Source organism: Pygocentrus nattereri, chromosome 1 (genome assembly GCF_015220715.1).
Source record: "Pygocentrus nattereri isolate fPygNat1 chromosome 1, fPygNat1.pri, whole genome shotgun sequence".
Taxonomy (NCBI): domain Eukaryota; kingdom Metazoa; phylum Chordata; class Actinopteri; order Characiformes; family Serrasalmidae; genus Pygocentrus; species Pygocentrus nattereri.
Genome location: NC_051211.1, coordinates 40,450,153 through 40,463,423, shown reverse-complemented (window position 1 = coordinate 40,463,423; position 13,271 = coordinate 40,450,153). Strand labels below are relative to the sequence as shown.

The window sequence follows — 13,271 nt, the reverse complement described above, 5'->3', positions numbered from 1 at the left end:
AGGCAGCACAGAATCAACGTCTGTTGAATAAAAGAAAATGCCTCATAAATGCACAATGAAGCGTTCTAGCCTGATGGTGACAGTCTGTCCACGCTCCACCTGCATATGCGTCCTTTTGTAGCGACTACTATGTGACTGAACTCTTTGAAAGTAGCCAGAAATTCCATTCATGCTAATGAAAATTTGTAGTGCACAATTCAAAATGCCCAAATTTAGAGCACATTGTTCATTTAAAGTGTTTATGAAGGTGTGAAAGACGACACTGTTGGAATAGATCTGATTCTACTACTGTTGTCATGTAATGGAACTAACGTTAACATGGTGGTGTAATTATTGTTGTTTTTAACATTTCAATTACAACAGCAGCAACAACAAATTGAACCGTTAAAAAATTATATATACCAAGAGCACTACAGTTTCTCATTAGGTCAAATTGGATTTTTTGCCAAGTTTTGTTGTAGCTACAAAAGATGACATTTGTGGGCGGAGCATGGACAGGTCATTTCTTTGTGAAGGGCAAAAGAAAACCTGGCAAGCATTAGTCATTTAAAGAAGTGCAAAGGCCAAAACCTTTTGAGCATTTGACACCCTATAGCTGCTCATTGCACTTCAGTCAGTGCTATTAAATACATATAAACACTCCAGTTGAGAGGCCTGCTTAGCACTGCTTATCCGTCTGATTTAAAAAGTATTAACACCCAATCAATATGATCCATAGGAGAGTACTGATGGATTTGGGGGCTTTTTGTGATGACCTACACTTCCATTAGTGTGATATACGCCAGTCTCATTTCCCAACATTGTTTTTTGTCTCAACAGGAACGGGCCACTAACTTTTAAAGAAGCCACAGCACCAGGGACCAAGAGAAAGCACCATCTTCCTGTTTTTTATATGCATTTACTCATACCAAAAATAATCTTATGCATTTCTCACTGCCCAGAAATCTCAGAGAAGAGAGAAAAAGAAAGAGCAGGGTTTTATTTTTACCACTGCATGTTGCATAGTTCTAATTACAGCGTAGCGCTTAGCATAAAGCCTTTTTATACTAGAAACTAGTCTGCAGTGTGAGCATTTAGAAAGACCTGCATACAGAGAAAACAGTTATCAAAAGACCCAAAGTTGTTTTTTTTTTTTTTTTTAAGATAAGAATAGATTAAGTAAGGCAACCTATTTAAATGGCCCGTTATTTCATGTCATGTTAAACATGTTTCTTTTTTGGTTTGTTTTTCTTTAATGTTCTTCTCTGCTAGTCACCCTTCACACTTTTTAATTTATAATTAAAGCAAAGCAAAGCTTCACGTACTGGTATTTTATTCATGTTCACCAGTCCAGGGCAGACTATGAGCACCCATAGAGTAGTGTATTTTTTACGTTTGTCATAATGACACTTTTTTAATAGTGAAACTACGGTCTTAATAATATATGTTAGCACATAGTGTATGTTTTTGTAATTAACTATATATTTTATATGTTGCCGCTTTATACAAGATGATGTCCTTGCTTTTGCTCTCAGTACTATATGTTGAATCAAGTTTAAACTCATTATAGACATTCCATGATTATTATTCCAATTTTTTTCTCATTCACTGATGTTTCGAGCGCTTTTTTCAATCAGTGTAGTCACGATATTATCTGATTTCTAATGGACGTAAAGGCTTCGCTCTGCACTGAATAAAGGGAATATACACTTCTTGAGCAAAATGAAAAACTGAAAAAAAAAGACCTGTGGCTTTCACAAGCATTTGTTTGCAATTAATGCTTAATCTGCTACAAATCTTCAGTTGCCATTATCGTTATCAAAAAGCACATATGCTCAATATGTTAGGGGACGGGGGATGGCTTAGAGCCATTACTGAGGACCAGTGTTGTTTCTGTCGTCTGCTTGTTTTGTTTTTGTTTTTTCTCAGCACCAATTTATTTAGACTATAACACTATTTGACTTTGGCAACTACAGAGTGGGACAGGCTGGTGGGCTGGTAGTCAGTGGCCTGTCATGTGACTGGCAGCCTGTGTATTTCTGGCTTTTTTGGAAGAAAACGAGTATGTTCTCCCCAGATCAGTGATGTGATGATGATGATGTGTTTTAAAATGTGAACAGTTCTGTGTTCTGGTCTTAATTTTGACAATCATTGACACAATGTGGCAAAGTTATCTATCGCAACTGCTATTTTTCCATGTTGAATTATTGACATTATCATAAACAGTTCTGTTTAGAATCGGGGCAACTCTATGCAAACCACACCATTACCTTGTCATAACTTTGACCGTGTTTATTGTAGCCTGTAGTGTCATACGGAACAACTTTTTACATGTTATAGCATTGACTCCACAACTGCAATAAAGAGATCAATGTAAAAACCTCAGGTCTGCTCTGAGTGCTTGTGTTTCCACAGATAAAGATTAGCCTAACCAAGTGTAGCTGTCTCATCGAGTGTAACCAAATTACAATGTCAGTGGAGCTTCTCTATGAAAATCCTTTTTAGTCTAGGTTCAGGTTGTGTCCAGGAAATGGATGCCATGACTCTTGATTGTCATCATATCTGCACCACCCCCCAAACACTAACAATAGAGCCAGTGACACTAGTGAAACTGTCCAATCAGAGAGGAGCACAGGGGACACATGGGCCCACAGGTCTCTATTAGGTGAGCTGTATTTGAGTTTGCTGGAAACTGTGCGTCCTAGGCCCTCGAGAATAAGACTCCATCCCTCTCCTTGTGGACACCTCAGGTAAGAGGGGCCAATGGACGTTAATCCTTCTTTTTTATGTGTGATTCTCCACTGGTCTTAAGTGGGTTTGTCTCAGTAACTGATACTCACTTCAGCTGCATGCTCATTGGCTGGTGGTCAACATTTATGATGTATGCCTTCACAGAAGTTTCCCAAAAAGTGAGAGGCGAGAAGCCTGAGGTTTAGCCCCTCTGTACCAGGGACACAGACTCCACTCTGCTGTCCAAGGGGACTGGCGGTTTGCATGCTTTGGGGTTTTCGCTTAATGCTGCTTAATGCAACGACTATCGTCAGTCACATTCCTCCTGCTAGCAGGGCGGTGTTATTCCAGTCTTTCCGCCAGGGCAGAAGTAGTTGCACTTATTAAAGTAAAACTTTGGTAATACCTCAGAGAGACAGCTAATCTACCGCAAAGACTGGCTGGATTTGGCCAGAGTGGCTCTAAGGCAGTGTTATTAGACTTCTGGCCTCTACATCTTCACACTCAGTGAAATGCTTGGCTTTGGAGTATACCTTTAAGCCATGTTTATCTCATGTTTAGCCTATGTATTACATATGTGTAAGGCATCATGAACTTGAATGTCCAGTAGTAGACGTTTTACTGGATGGCCTGAGCAGCGTTCAGGGGCTTTTTAACATTTTGCCCAGTAGAGAAAATTAAACAGAGCATGTAGAATAGTACAGCATAGTATAACATGGTATACTATGTGTAGTATTATACAGAATGCAGTATGTAGTAAATATACTATGCACAGTGACGTATAATATGGGATCTATCATGTAATATGACATATGCAGAACAATATAGCATGTAGTATACCTCCATACTAGATTTCTACATACAGACATCCATAGATTAAAACAGCATATGCTACAATAAAACAAAGAGACCATGGGGATGCTGGGCATGTAACATTGACCTGACCAAACAGTGCCTGTTTCAAAAATAGATGACAAGGACACAGGCACTCTTGATTTACTCTGCAAATGAATGGCAGGCTTGCATGAGATCAGCCAAGTTCATTGTTTGCAAGAGCATGTGGCACCTGTTCCAAACCAGTTTATTATTCTTAAAAATAACCCCCCCCCCACCTTTTTCATGACCCGTTGATTTATTTCCTGATTTATTACTTACGTAATGCCATCCAAGGTTTCAGTCTTCAGATATACACACATTCTGATGTGAATACATATTTTAGTCTCCACTTCCAGATATCAGAGCTGTGAGTGTTAATCAAACTATAAAAATAGCTCATCTCCACATGGAAGAAGGGGTCATGTCCACAGGAAATAGTTCAATGGTATTTGGACAATGACACTGGCCATTAGATCACATGACCTCTGAGTGGCCAAACGTTTGGACGATTGATAAAAATGTAAAGGTTACTATATGGTTCTTGGCTTGGATGAACATTGGAGATTTTGAACTGGTGTAGAACATTTGAATGATGTAGATAATTCAGTAACACTTCAGTACATGAGGACATTGAAATGTCCTTGTACTGCACTAACACTGTCAAATCAAATCATAAAATGTATTGCCTCAAAAAAATTAAATTAAATTAAATTAAATAACACCATATTTGAGTTACATCCACATATCTACAGGAGGCAAGGGTAACTCAAACAACCCACTCATTTTAAATGGTTTCAATTGAGTTGGTTCAAAGGTACTTTTTAAAGCTCTGCTTAATCTTGAATTAGTGCAGTTAAACGAATCAAAAGACCCATCCCTGTGTAATGCACTGCTATCAACTGAAACCATTCCAATATTTTAAATGGATTATTTTATACAGCAATGAACAAATACAAGTCAGATTTCTGAGGAATCAAATGGTTTCATGCGTCTTTCTCATTGTGTTCAAAAGGGCTGATGATTACCACCTGATAATACTTGTGTAACACACATAAAATGCATCCAAACTGAACCCTTTAGAATGATGAAAATGATATAACTTACAAATACCATTATGCTATAATAAAAGAACTAATGATAATGATCTATACATATAAGTGCAGTTGTCATGTTTTAGGGCGTATTAAGCATTAACAAGGCAGTAGTTGGTAGTTACCAGACTAATCATCACTACACCATTTAGCGGTCATGAGGTTAAATAAACCAGAAGTGGTAAGCTCTTGTTACTGCTTAATAATGTTGTAATAAGAAACCAGTTAGTAATAGTTAGTAGTTATTGGCTTAGTAAGTTCATTTCCTACAAATGTCTAAAATGTTATTATATATAAAACAAATGAAAGTGCTCTGGAAGGTGGTGATTTCACCCTAGTTATTGCCCAACATTATAGTAATGAGGAGCCTTAACATCACTAGCGTAATGTAATGTGCCCTATATTCAGGTGTTACGCAAAAAGGTTGCAAAAAATGGTCATTTGAAAAAACACCTACTGAAAGGTTCTTTAGGGAACCCTAAAGGAACCCTTGGCACCTTTTTTAAAAAGTGTAGTGTGGAAGAACAAAATATGAAATAGATCCCAAAATCTAAACCTACATGCGAAGGTGAGGTCATCAACTTCCACTGACGCACAGTGAACAAGTCAAGTTTGGAAAGTGTTGCTGTAACTGATGCATCTCTTGTTGCTCTCAGGAACTGTGTAGTCATGTCTGATACGGAGGAAGTGGTGGAGGAGGAGGTGCAGTAAGTATGACTGATCAACGCTACATTGCACCACTATTTATCTCGTTGGTACAAAATTTGATCTCCATAATATTAACTTTTTCCTCAATACCAAACTGTTTAACTCATTATTGTGTCCTCTTTATTCTCTTCCTGTCTCTCTTCACAATCTGCTCATACAGAGAAGAAGGTAAGGTCACTAGAACACAGAGTTTATTATTAGCAGATCATTCGTTAATTTGTGTTATTGCTAAAAAGAAATGGAAACAGTCCATAAAGAAGGCAAAGCTAGTACAGCTGCAGATTTGCCAAAGAGCTGTAATTACACGATTTAGATGTCAGAAATGTCATATTTCAGATGCAATACATTGATAACTGGCTCTGTCTACAAAGAACAGAAAAACTGGGCTTCATCCAGAGGGTGCATATTGTGTGTCACTCTGTTTATATGTGGTGTGAATAGCAATCAGGTCTATAAATTATACTGAGTGAATCTGAAGAACTGTGCAAAACCACCCTTTTCTTTATTTAATGGCCAGGCACAATGATGATTAAGCAGAAATGAAGCACAATTTAAGTAAAAGTAATTTCGCCATCAGGAAAAAAGCAGGAAGATAAAAAGCTATCTAAAAAAAAAACAAGTGTGTAACGTGGGGGAGCGATAATGAGGCAGACGCACATGCTGAGATTTATTAAGGGCAAATCCAATATCAGGGTCAAGACAGACCAAGGTCAATGAGCCAACATGAAGAGAACGATGAGCAGACATAACGTAACTAAACACAGACTGGAAACAACACGAAGGCCGGAACAAATAAAACACCACAGGAAAGATACACCATACGAAAATACACTACATGAGAATACAAAGATCAGCAACCTCACAGGGGAAAACACAGGGCTTAAATACAGGTTAACAAGACACAGGTGAAAATAATCAAGGGTGGAGTTTGAAAACAAGGGGGCAGGACCAGGAAGAACTCAATGAAAGCAAAAGCACATGGACAGGACTGGAAGGTAAACACAAGCACATGGACAGGACTGGAAGGTAAACACAAGCACATGGACAGGACTGGGAGGGGCCAATCGGGACAAAGTGTCTTCATTTTTTCACATTTTATTTGTCTACATCTTTGAGCTTAGCCACGGTCACAGTTTGTTATGATTTGATCAAAAGAAATGACCTTAAATTGCTTGCAATAAAACTTTACATTAACTTGCATTAAGATTGAAGATCAGTTTTGCCTTCTCCTGTAAACATAGCATTTTGGAGATATATTTTTTTTTGACAGCAATGATATATTAAGCAACGATTAAATTAATAGCAAATATATCAATATTTTAATGTTTGAACTTAAATGAAAAGAGGTGGAAAAATGGACTTTAGTAGATAATTAAAATATAAAGATAAAAAGGGACTAAAAACATCTGATAAATAGAACTGAAAGCTTTCATCTCTGCGAGAGAGAAGAAAATCAAGCTCCACTGTTACTTCAGATCTGAAAAACTCCACCTGTGTTTCTGTCCATCCTTCCACTGTGGGAAGACAACTCAACACTATGAGCCTGACAGGGCATGTACACACTTAAAAAGATAGTTTGTCAAGCGTTCGTTAGTAAAAGTAATGGTTCTCTTTAGAACTATGAGCTAAATGGTTCTTTGCATGGTGAAATTGTTCTTCGGATTGATAAAGAATGTGTTGTAAATGGTTTCTGAAAAAGGTTCTAAACAGCACCAAAAATGCTCCTGCTATTGTTCTAAGCTTAACAATAGACAATACACTGTAACAAAAGCAGGGTCCTTTTTGTTGCTATATAGAACCATATGCAACACATTCGCCATCAATCTGAAGAACCTTTTTACCATGTAAATGACTAATTTAGCATGAAATGGTTCTAAATACACTATACACACTCTTAAAAAAAATTTTTAATGGCTCTTTAGAAAAGAAAGGGGTTCCATATACAGCCATGAACACTCAAAGTACCCTTTAAAGGATAAAGGTGTTCTTTGCATCCTGAAAGGGTTCTTTTAATTGATGGGAAATGTGCCATAGATGGCTCTATATAGAACCTTTTTCAAGAAAACTATATGGCAACAAAAATGGTTCTGCTATTGTTTCAAGCTTGACATTGTAACAATAGAAGAACCCTTTTTGGTGCTATATAGAACCCTTTTCAAAAAGGTTCTATACAGAACTATAAACCACACATTCTTTATCAATCTGAGGAACCATTTTGCAATGCAAAGAACCCTTTGATCATGCAAAGGGTTCTTTGAATGTCCATGGTTCTATATAGAGCCATTGTCTTTACAAAAACTTCTTTCTAAGAGTGTTGAACACAAGGTTCTAAAAAGAACCATTGCCTTCACCAAAAACCCTTGAAGAATCATCTTTTTGAAGCATGTATCTATCAAAAAGGTGATCCTGAGAGAAGGACAGTGTAAAATTGCAAATGAAAAAGCTGCTGGTGTTCTCAGAGTCCAGACCTCAACATCACTGAATGTGTTTGGGAAAGAAAACGAAGCCTGAAGACTAAAAATGAAGGCGTGAAAGGTGGAGGTGTGAAGAAACACCCCTGCCGGTTTGTTTGAAGAACTGAAAGCAAGTGCAAACGGAATCTGTAATAAAGTTAAAGAGTTGACACAATAACTGCTGAAATATTCAATATTGCAGTTGCTGTATCTTAGTTGTTGAGGCATCTGTGTCATTTTCTGATAAATATATATTTTTTAAACCTGTACTTAGTGGCCATTTTTATCTGGAAATTAAATAACTGAAAAGGGGGTCTCTGACTTTTCCACAGCACTGTAATTTAGAGCTTTAGTCTCATTTTCAGCTTCAGTGAGAGTGGTGTGCACTCCATATGAAGAACATCTGCCAGTTTCCTTTATTTTTACAAAGAAAAGCATGAAACTGTTAAACCACTGTGCTATAATGTTCTGTCCTGCCATATTCTTCAGAGATATAAGTATGATTTCAGTCCAAATCTTCTAATCCTTTATTGTGTGGATCTCAATGTTCTGACAAAGGTGATAACTGAACGTGCTTATTGGTGAACATTTGGAATAATCATCTCATTTAAACCCCTTACATTCTCAGGAATCACTACATCCTGAGGCTTATTCTTAAGTCATTAAAAAATGCAATGCAATTCAACAGAATAGAAGCAAGGACCTACCAGCAGGTCCTGGACATTTAAGGGGTCTGTCATGACAGCACAACACTCTTTGCACTTAAATTCTAAAACTGGCCTGAGAAATTTCATATGGACAAAGTTGTACTTTAGTATAACGAACATGCTATTTTTTGCTTTGGCTGTATTCGTCTACTAATAACCATTATGTCCACTCAGTTGAGGAGGAGGTCACAGAAGAAGGTAAAGCATGGCTTCTGTGTTGACTTGCTGTTACTGCATGTTGACGTCCACGTTTAACAGCAGTGGTTTATTCATCCTATACAATATTAAGGTAACATTGGTCAGTAGCGTGACTGGTCAGTGCCCCCACGTCTTTGTGGTTTGTTGAGTACCCACAACACATCCTTTTAGACACCCTTCTTAGACACATCCTCTCTGTGCTCCCTTTCACTTTTTTAGTCCTAGCTAAAACACTGGCAGTTGCTTAAGAGTGCCATTGTGCAGTTTACTAATGTTCACACGTTACTCCAGTAATGCCGTGTTCATTGTTTAACAGAGCTGCACAATGCTGATGTCAAGATTGCGAATTGCATGTATTGCAATTGCAACGTGACAGAAGAAAACACGTTATTTCTACACAACATAGAGCTTCATTAGTTTCACTGAAAATGTCTGTGAAATTTCAAAAATTTCGCTTCAAAAATTCTGTGTTTGATGGAAACTCATTTGCATATTTTGGCCATTTGTAATACTGTATTGCAAAGATCAGAAATGTTTTAGGAATAAAAAAACAAATTTTTGAGCTACCATTAAGCACTGAATTACAGATTTAAAAAGCAATACGTAAACATTTGTGAACAGTGTATAGGAATGTTTGCAAGATGTTGGGTTCATGAAATAAATGGAAAGAGTGTTACATAGTTTTTCATCTGTTTAGTTTGAGCATGTTTCATCAACCAACATGATGGAGATCGTAACTGCAAATCTAAATCCCAGGCTTATTATTCAGTAAATACAGAGACTTGGTTATAAAATTATGTTATAAAAGTTTGGGACCTGGCCATTTAAAGGGTTAACTAAGCCTCTGTCATATACAGTTATATGTGATAATGGACACAGCTAACGTATAATAGAAAACATTTTATTAATATAATCTAGGTGTTAGGTTATTAATCATAATGTGGTGTTGATATTTCTTGTATATGTAAAACCCACTCCCAACAATGTACATCATGAAAAATTACTTTCTGGAAAGTGGTCTATAACTGGTTTACATATAACATATTTTTAGTATTGCTTTTTAAAAATCATGTAATGCTTATGCATGTGTCATGAAGCCCCTTTGTATGTATGCTTGTATGTATGTATATATGTTTGTATGTATGTATGTATGTACTTTACGTATTTATGTATGTATGTTTGTATGTATGTACATGTGTATCTGTGTGTATGTATGTATGTTTGTATGTACTGTACATATGTATGTATGTATGCTTGTATGTATGTATGTATGTACGTATGTATGCATCTATTTATGTATGTATGTATGTATGTATGTATGTATGTATGTTTGTATGTTTGTGTGTATGCATGTATGTATGTATGTACGTATGTATGTATGTACGTGTGTATGTATGTATGCATGTATGTTTGTATGGTTGTATGTACATATGTATGTATGCTTGTATTTATGTATGTACGTGTGTATGTATGTATGCATGTATGTATGTATGTATGTATGTTTGTATGTTTGTATGATTGTATGTACATATATATGTATGCTTGTATTTATGTATGTACGTGTGTATGTTTGTATGTGTGTATATATGTTTGTATGTATGCATGTATGTATGTATGTATGTATGTATGTATGTATGTACAGTACAAACCAAAAGTTTGGACACACCTTCTCATTCAAAGAGTTTTCTTTATTTTCATGACTATGAAAATTGTAGATTCACACTGAAGGCATCAAAACTATGAATTAACACTTAACAAAATACTTAACAAAAAAGTGTGAAACAACTGAAAATATGTCTTATCTTCTAGGTTCTTCAAAGTAGCCACCTTTTGCTTTGATTACTGCTTTGCACACTCTTTGCATTCTCTTGAGCTTCAAGAGGTAGTCACCTGAAATGGTTTTCACTTCACAGGTGTGCCCTGTCAGGTTTAATAAGTGGGATTTCTTGCCTTATAAATGGGGTTGGGACCATCAGTTGTTTTGTGCAGAAGTCAGGTGGATACACAGCTGATAGTCCTACTGAATAGACTGTTAGAATTTGTATTATTGCAAGAAAAAAGCAGCTAAGTACAGAAAAACGAGTGGCCATCATTACTTTAAGAAATAAAGGTCAGTCAGTCCGAAAAATTGGGAAAACCTTGAAAGTGTCCCCAAGTGCAGTCGCAAACACCATCAAGCGCTACAAAGAAACTGGCTCTCATGAGGATCGCCCCAGGAAAGGAAGACCAAGAGTCACCTCTGCTGCAGAGGATAAGTTCATCCGAGTCACCAGCCTCAGAAATCGCAGGTTAACTGCAGCTCAGATTAGAGACCAGGTCAATGCCACACAGAGTTCTAGCAGCAGACACATCTCTAGAACAACTGTTAAGAGGAGACTGCGTGCATCAGGCCTTCATGGTAAAATAGCTGCTAGGAAACCACTGCTAAGGACAGGCAACAAGCAGAAGAGACTTGTTTGGGCTAAAGAACACAAGGAATGGACATTAGACCAGTGGAAATCTGTGCTTTGGTCTGATGAGTCCAAATTTGAGATCTTTGGTTCCAACCACTGTGTCTTTGTGCGACGCAGAAAAAGTGAACGGATGGACTCTACATGCCTGGTTCCCACCGTGAAGCATGGAGGAGGAGGTGTGATGGTGTGGGGGCGCTTTGCTGGTGACACTGTTGGGGATTTATTCAAAATTGAAGGCATACTGAACCAGCATGGCTACCACAGCATCTTGCAGAGGCATGCTATTCCATCTGGTTGGCGTTTAGTTGGACCATCATTTATTTTTCAACAGGACAATGAACCCAAACACACCTCCAGGCTGTGTAAGGGCTATTTGACCAAGAAGGAGAGTGATGGGGTGCTGCACCAGATGACCTGGCCTCCACAGTCACTGGACCTGAACCCAATCGAGATGGTTTGGGGTGAGCTGGACCGCAGAGTGAAGGCAAAAGGGCCAACAAGTGCTAAGCATCTCTGGGAACTCCTTCAAGACTGTTGGAAGACCATTTCAGGTGACTACCTCTTGAAGCTCATCAAGAGAATGCCAAGAGTGTGCGAAGCAGTAATCAAAGCAAAAGGTGGCTACTTTGAAGAACCTAGAAGATAAGACATATTTTCAGTTGTTTCACACTTTTCTGATAAGTATATAATTCCACATGTGTTAATTCATAGTTTTGATGCCTTCAGTGTGAATCTACAATTTTCATAGTCATGAAAATAAAGAAAACTTTGAATGAGAATGTGTGTCCAAACTTTTGGTCTGTACTGTATGTATGCTTGTATGTATGTATGTACGTGTGTATGTATGTTTTTATGTATGTATATATGTATGTATGTATGTATGTATGTATGCATGCATGTATGTATGTATGTATGTATGTTTTTATGTATGTATATATGTATGTATGTATGTATGTATGTATGTATGCATGTATGTATGTATGTTTGTATGTTTGTATGGTTGTATGTACATGTGTATGTATGTATGTATGTATGTTTTTATGTATGTATATATGTATGTATGTATGTATGTATGTATGTATGCATGTATGTATGTATATATGTATGTATGTATGTACAGTGGTGTGAGAAAGTGTTTGCCCCCTTCCTCATTTCCTGTTTTTTTGCATGTTTGTCACACTTAAGTGTTTCGGAACATCAAACCAATTTAAACAATAGTCAAGGACAACACAAGTAAACACAAAATGCAATTTGTAAATGAAGGTGTTTATTATTAAAGGAGAAAAAAAATCCAAACCATCATGGCCCTGTGTGAAAAAGTGATTGCCCCCCTCGTTAAAATATACTATAACTGTGGTTTTTAACACCTGAGTTCAATTTCTCTAGCCACACCCAGGCCTGATTATTGCCACACCTGTTCTCAATCAAGACATCACTTAAATAGGAGCTGCCTGACACAGTAAAGTCCACCAAAAGCTCCTTAAAAGCTACACATCATGCCGAGATCCAAAGAAATTCAGGAACAATTGAGAAAGAAAGTAATTGAGATCTATCAGTCTGGAAAGGGTTATAAAGCCATTTCCAAAGCTTTGGGAATCCAGCGAACCACAGTGAGAGCCATTATCCACAAATGGTGAAGACATGGAACAGTGGTGAACCTTCCCAGGAGTGGCCGGCCGCCCAAAATTACCCCAAGAGCGCAGCGACGACTCATCCAAGAGGTCACAAAAGACCCCACAACAACGTCCAAAGAACTGCAGGCCTCACTTGCCTCAGTTAAGGTCAGCGTTCATGCCTCCACCATCAGAAAAAGACTGGGCAAAAATGGTCTGCATGGCAGAGTTCCAAGAAGAAAACCACTGCTGAGCAAAAAGAACATTAAAGCTCGTCTCAATTTTTCCAAAACACATCTTGATGATCCCCAACACTTTTGGGAAAACATTCTGTGGATCGATGAGACAAAAGTGGAACTCTTTGGAAGGTGTGTGTCCCATTACATCTGGCGTAAAAGGAACACTGCATTTCAGAAAAAGAACATTATACCAACAGTAAAATGTGGTGGTGGTAGTGTGATGG

At 37.6% G+C, this 13,271-nt stretch overlaps 2 protein-coding genes across 10 annotated transcripts in view; both read left to right on the top strand.

Moving 5' to 3' along the window:
• The window catches only part of cald1a (caldesmon 1a), a 62,775-nt gene extending 60,411 nt beyond the window's left edge, over positions 1–2,364 (top strand). For all 6 annotated transcript variants that reach the window (XR_005130306.1, XR_005130307.1, XM_037538589.1 and 3 more), the window contains one exon: positions 820–2,364. Coding sequence is in view for 4 of the 6 variants with exons in the window: in XM_037538589.1 (XP_037394486.1) it covers positions 820–833 (14 nt within the window). In the remaining 2 variants the exon portion in view is untranslated. The remainder of the gene's footprint in view (positions 1–819) is intronic.
• A 275-nt stretch (positions 2,365–2,639) lies between these two features.
• tnnt2e (troponin T2e, cardiac) overlaps positions 2,640–13,271 on the top strand; it is a 23,373-nt gene continuing 12,741 nt past the window's right edge. For 3 of the 4 annotated variants that reach the window (XM_017693999.1, XM_017694002.2, XM_017694000.2), the window contains exons 1-4: positions 2,640–2,729; positions 5,333–5,383; positions 5,545–5,552; positions 8,719–8,742. In XM_017693999.1, coding sequence (XP_017549488.1) covers positions 5,346–5,383; positions 5,545–5,552; positions 8,719–8,742 — 70 coding nt within the window. In that variant the 5' untranslated portion in view covers positions 2,640–2,729; positions 5,333–5,345. The remainder of the gene's footprint in view (positions 2,730–5,332; positions 5,384–5,544; positions 5,553–8,718; positions 8,743–13,271) is intronic. The other variant, XM_017694003.2, reaches the window with a different exon arrangement.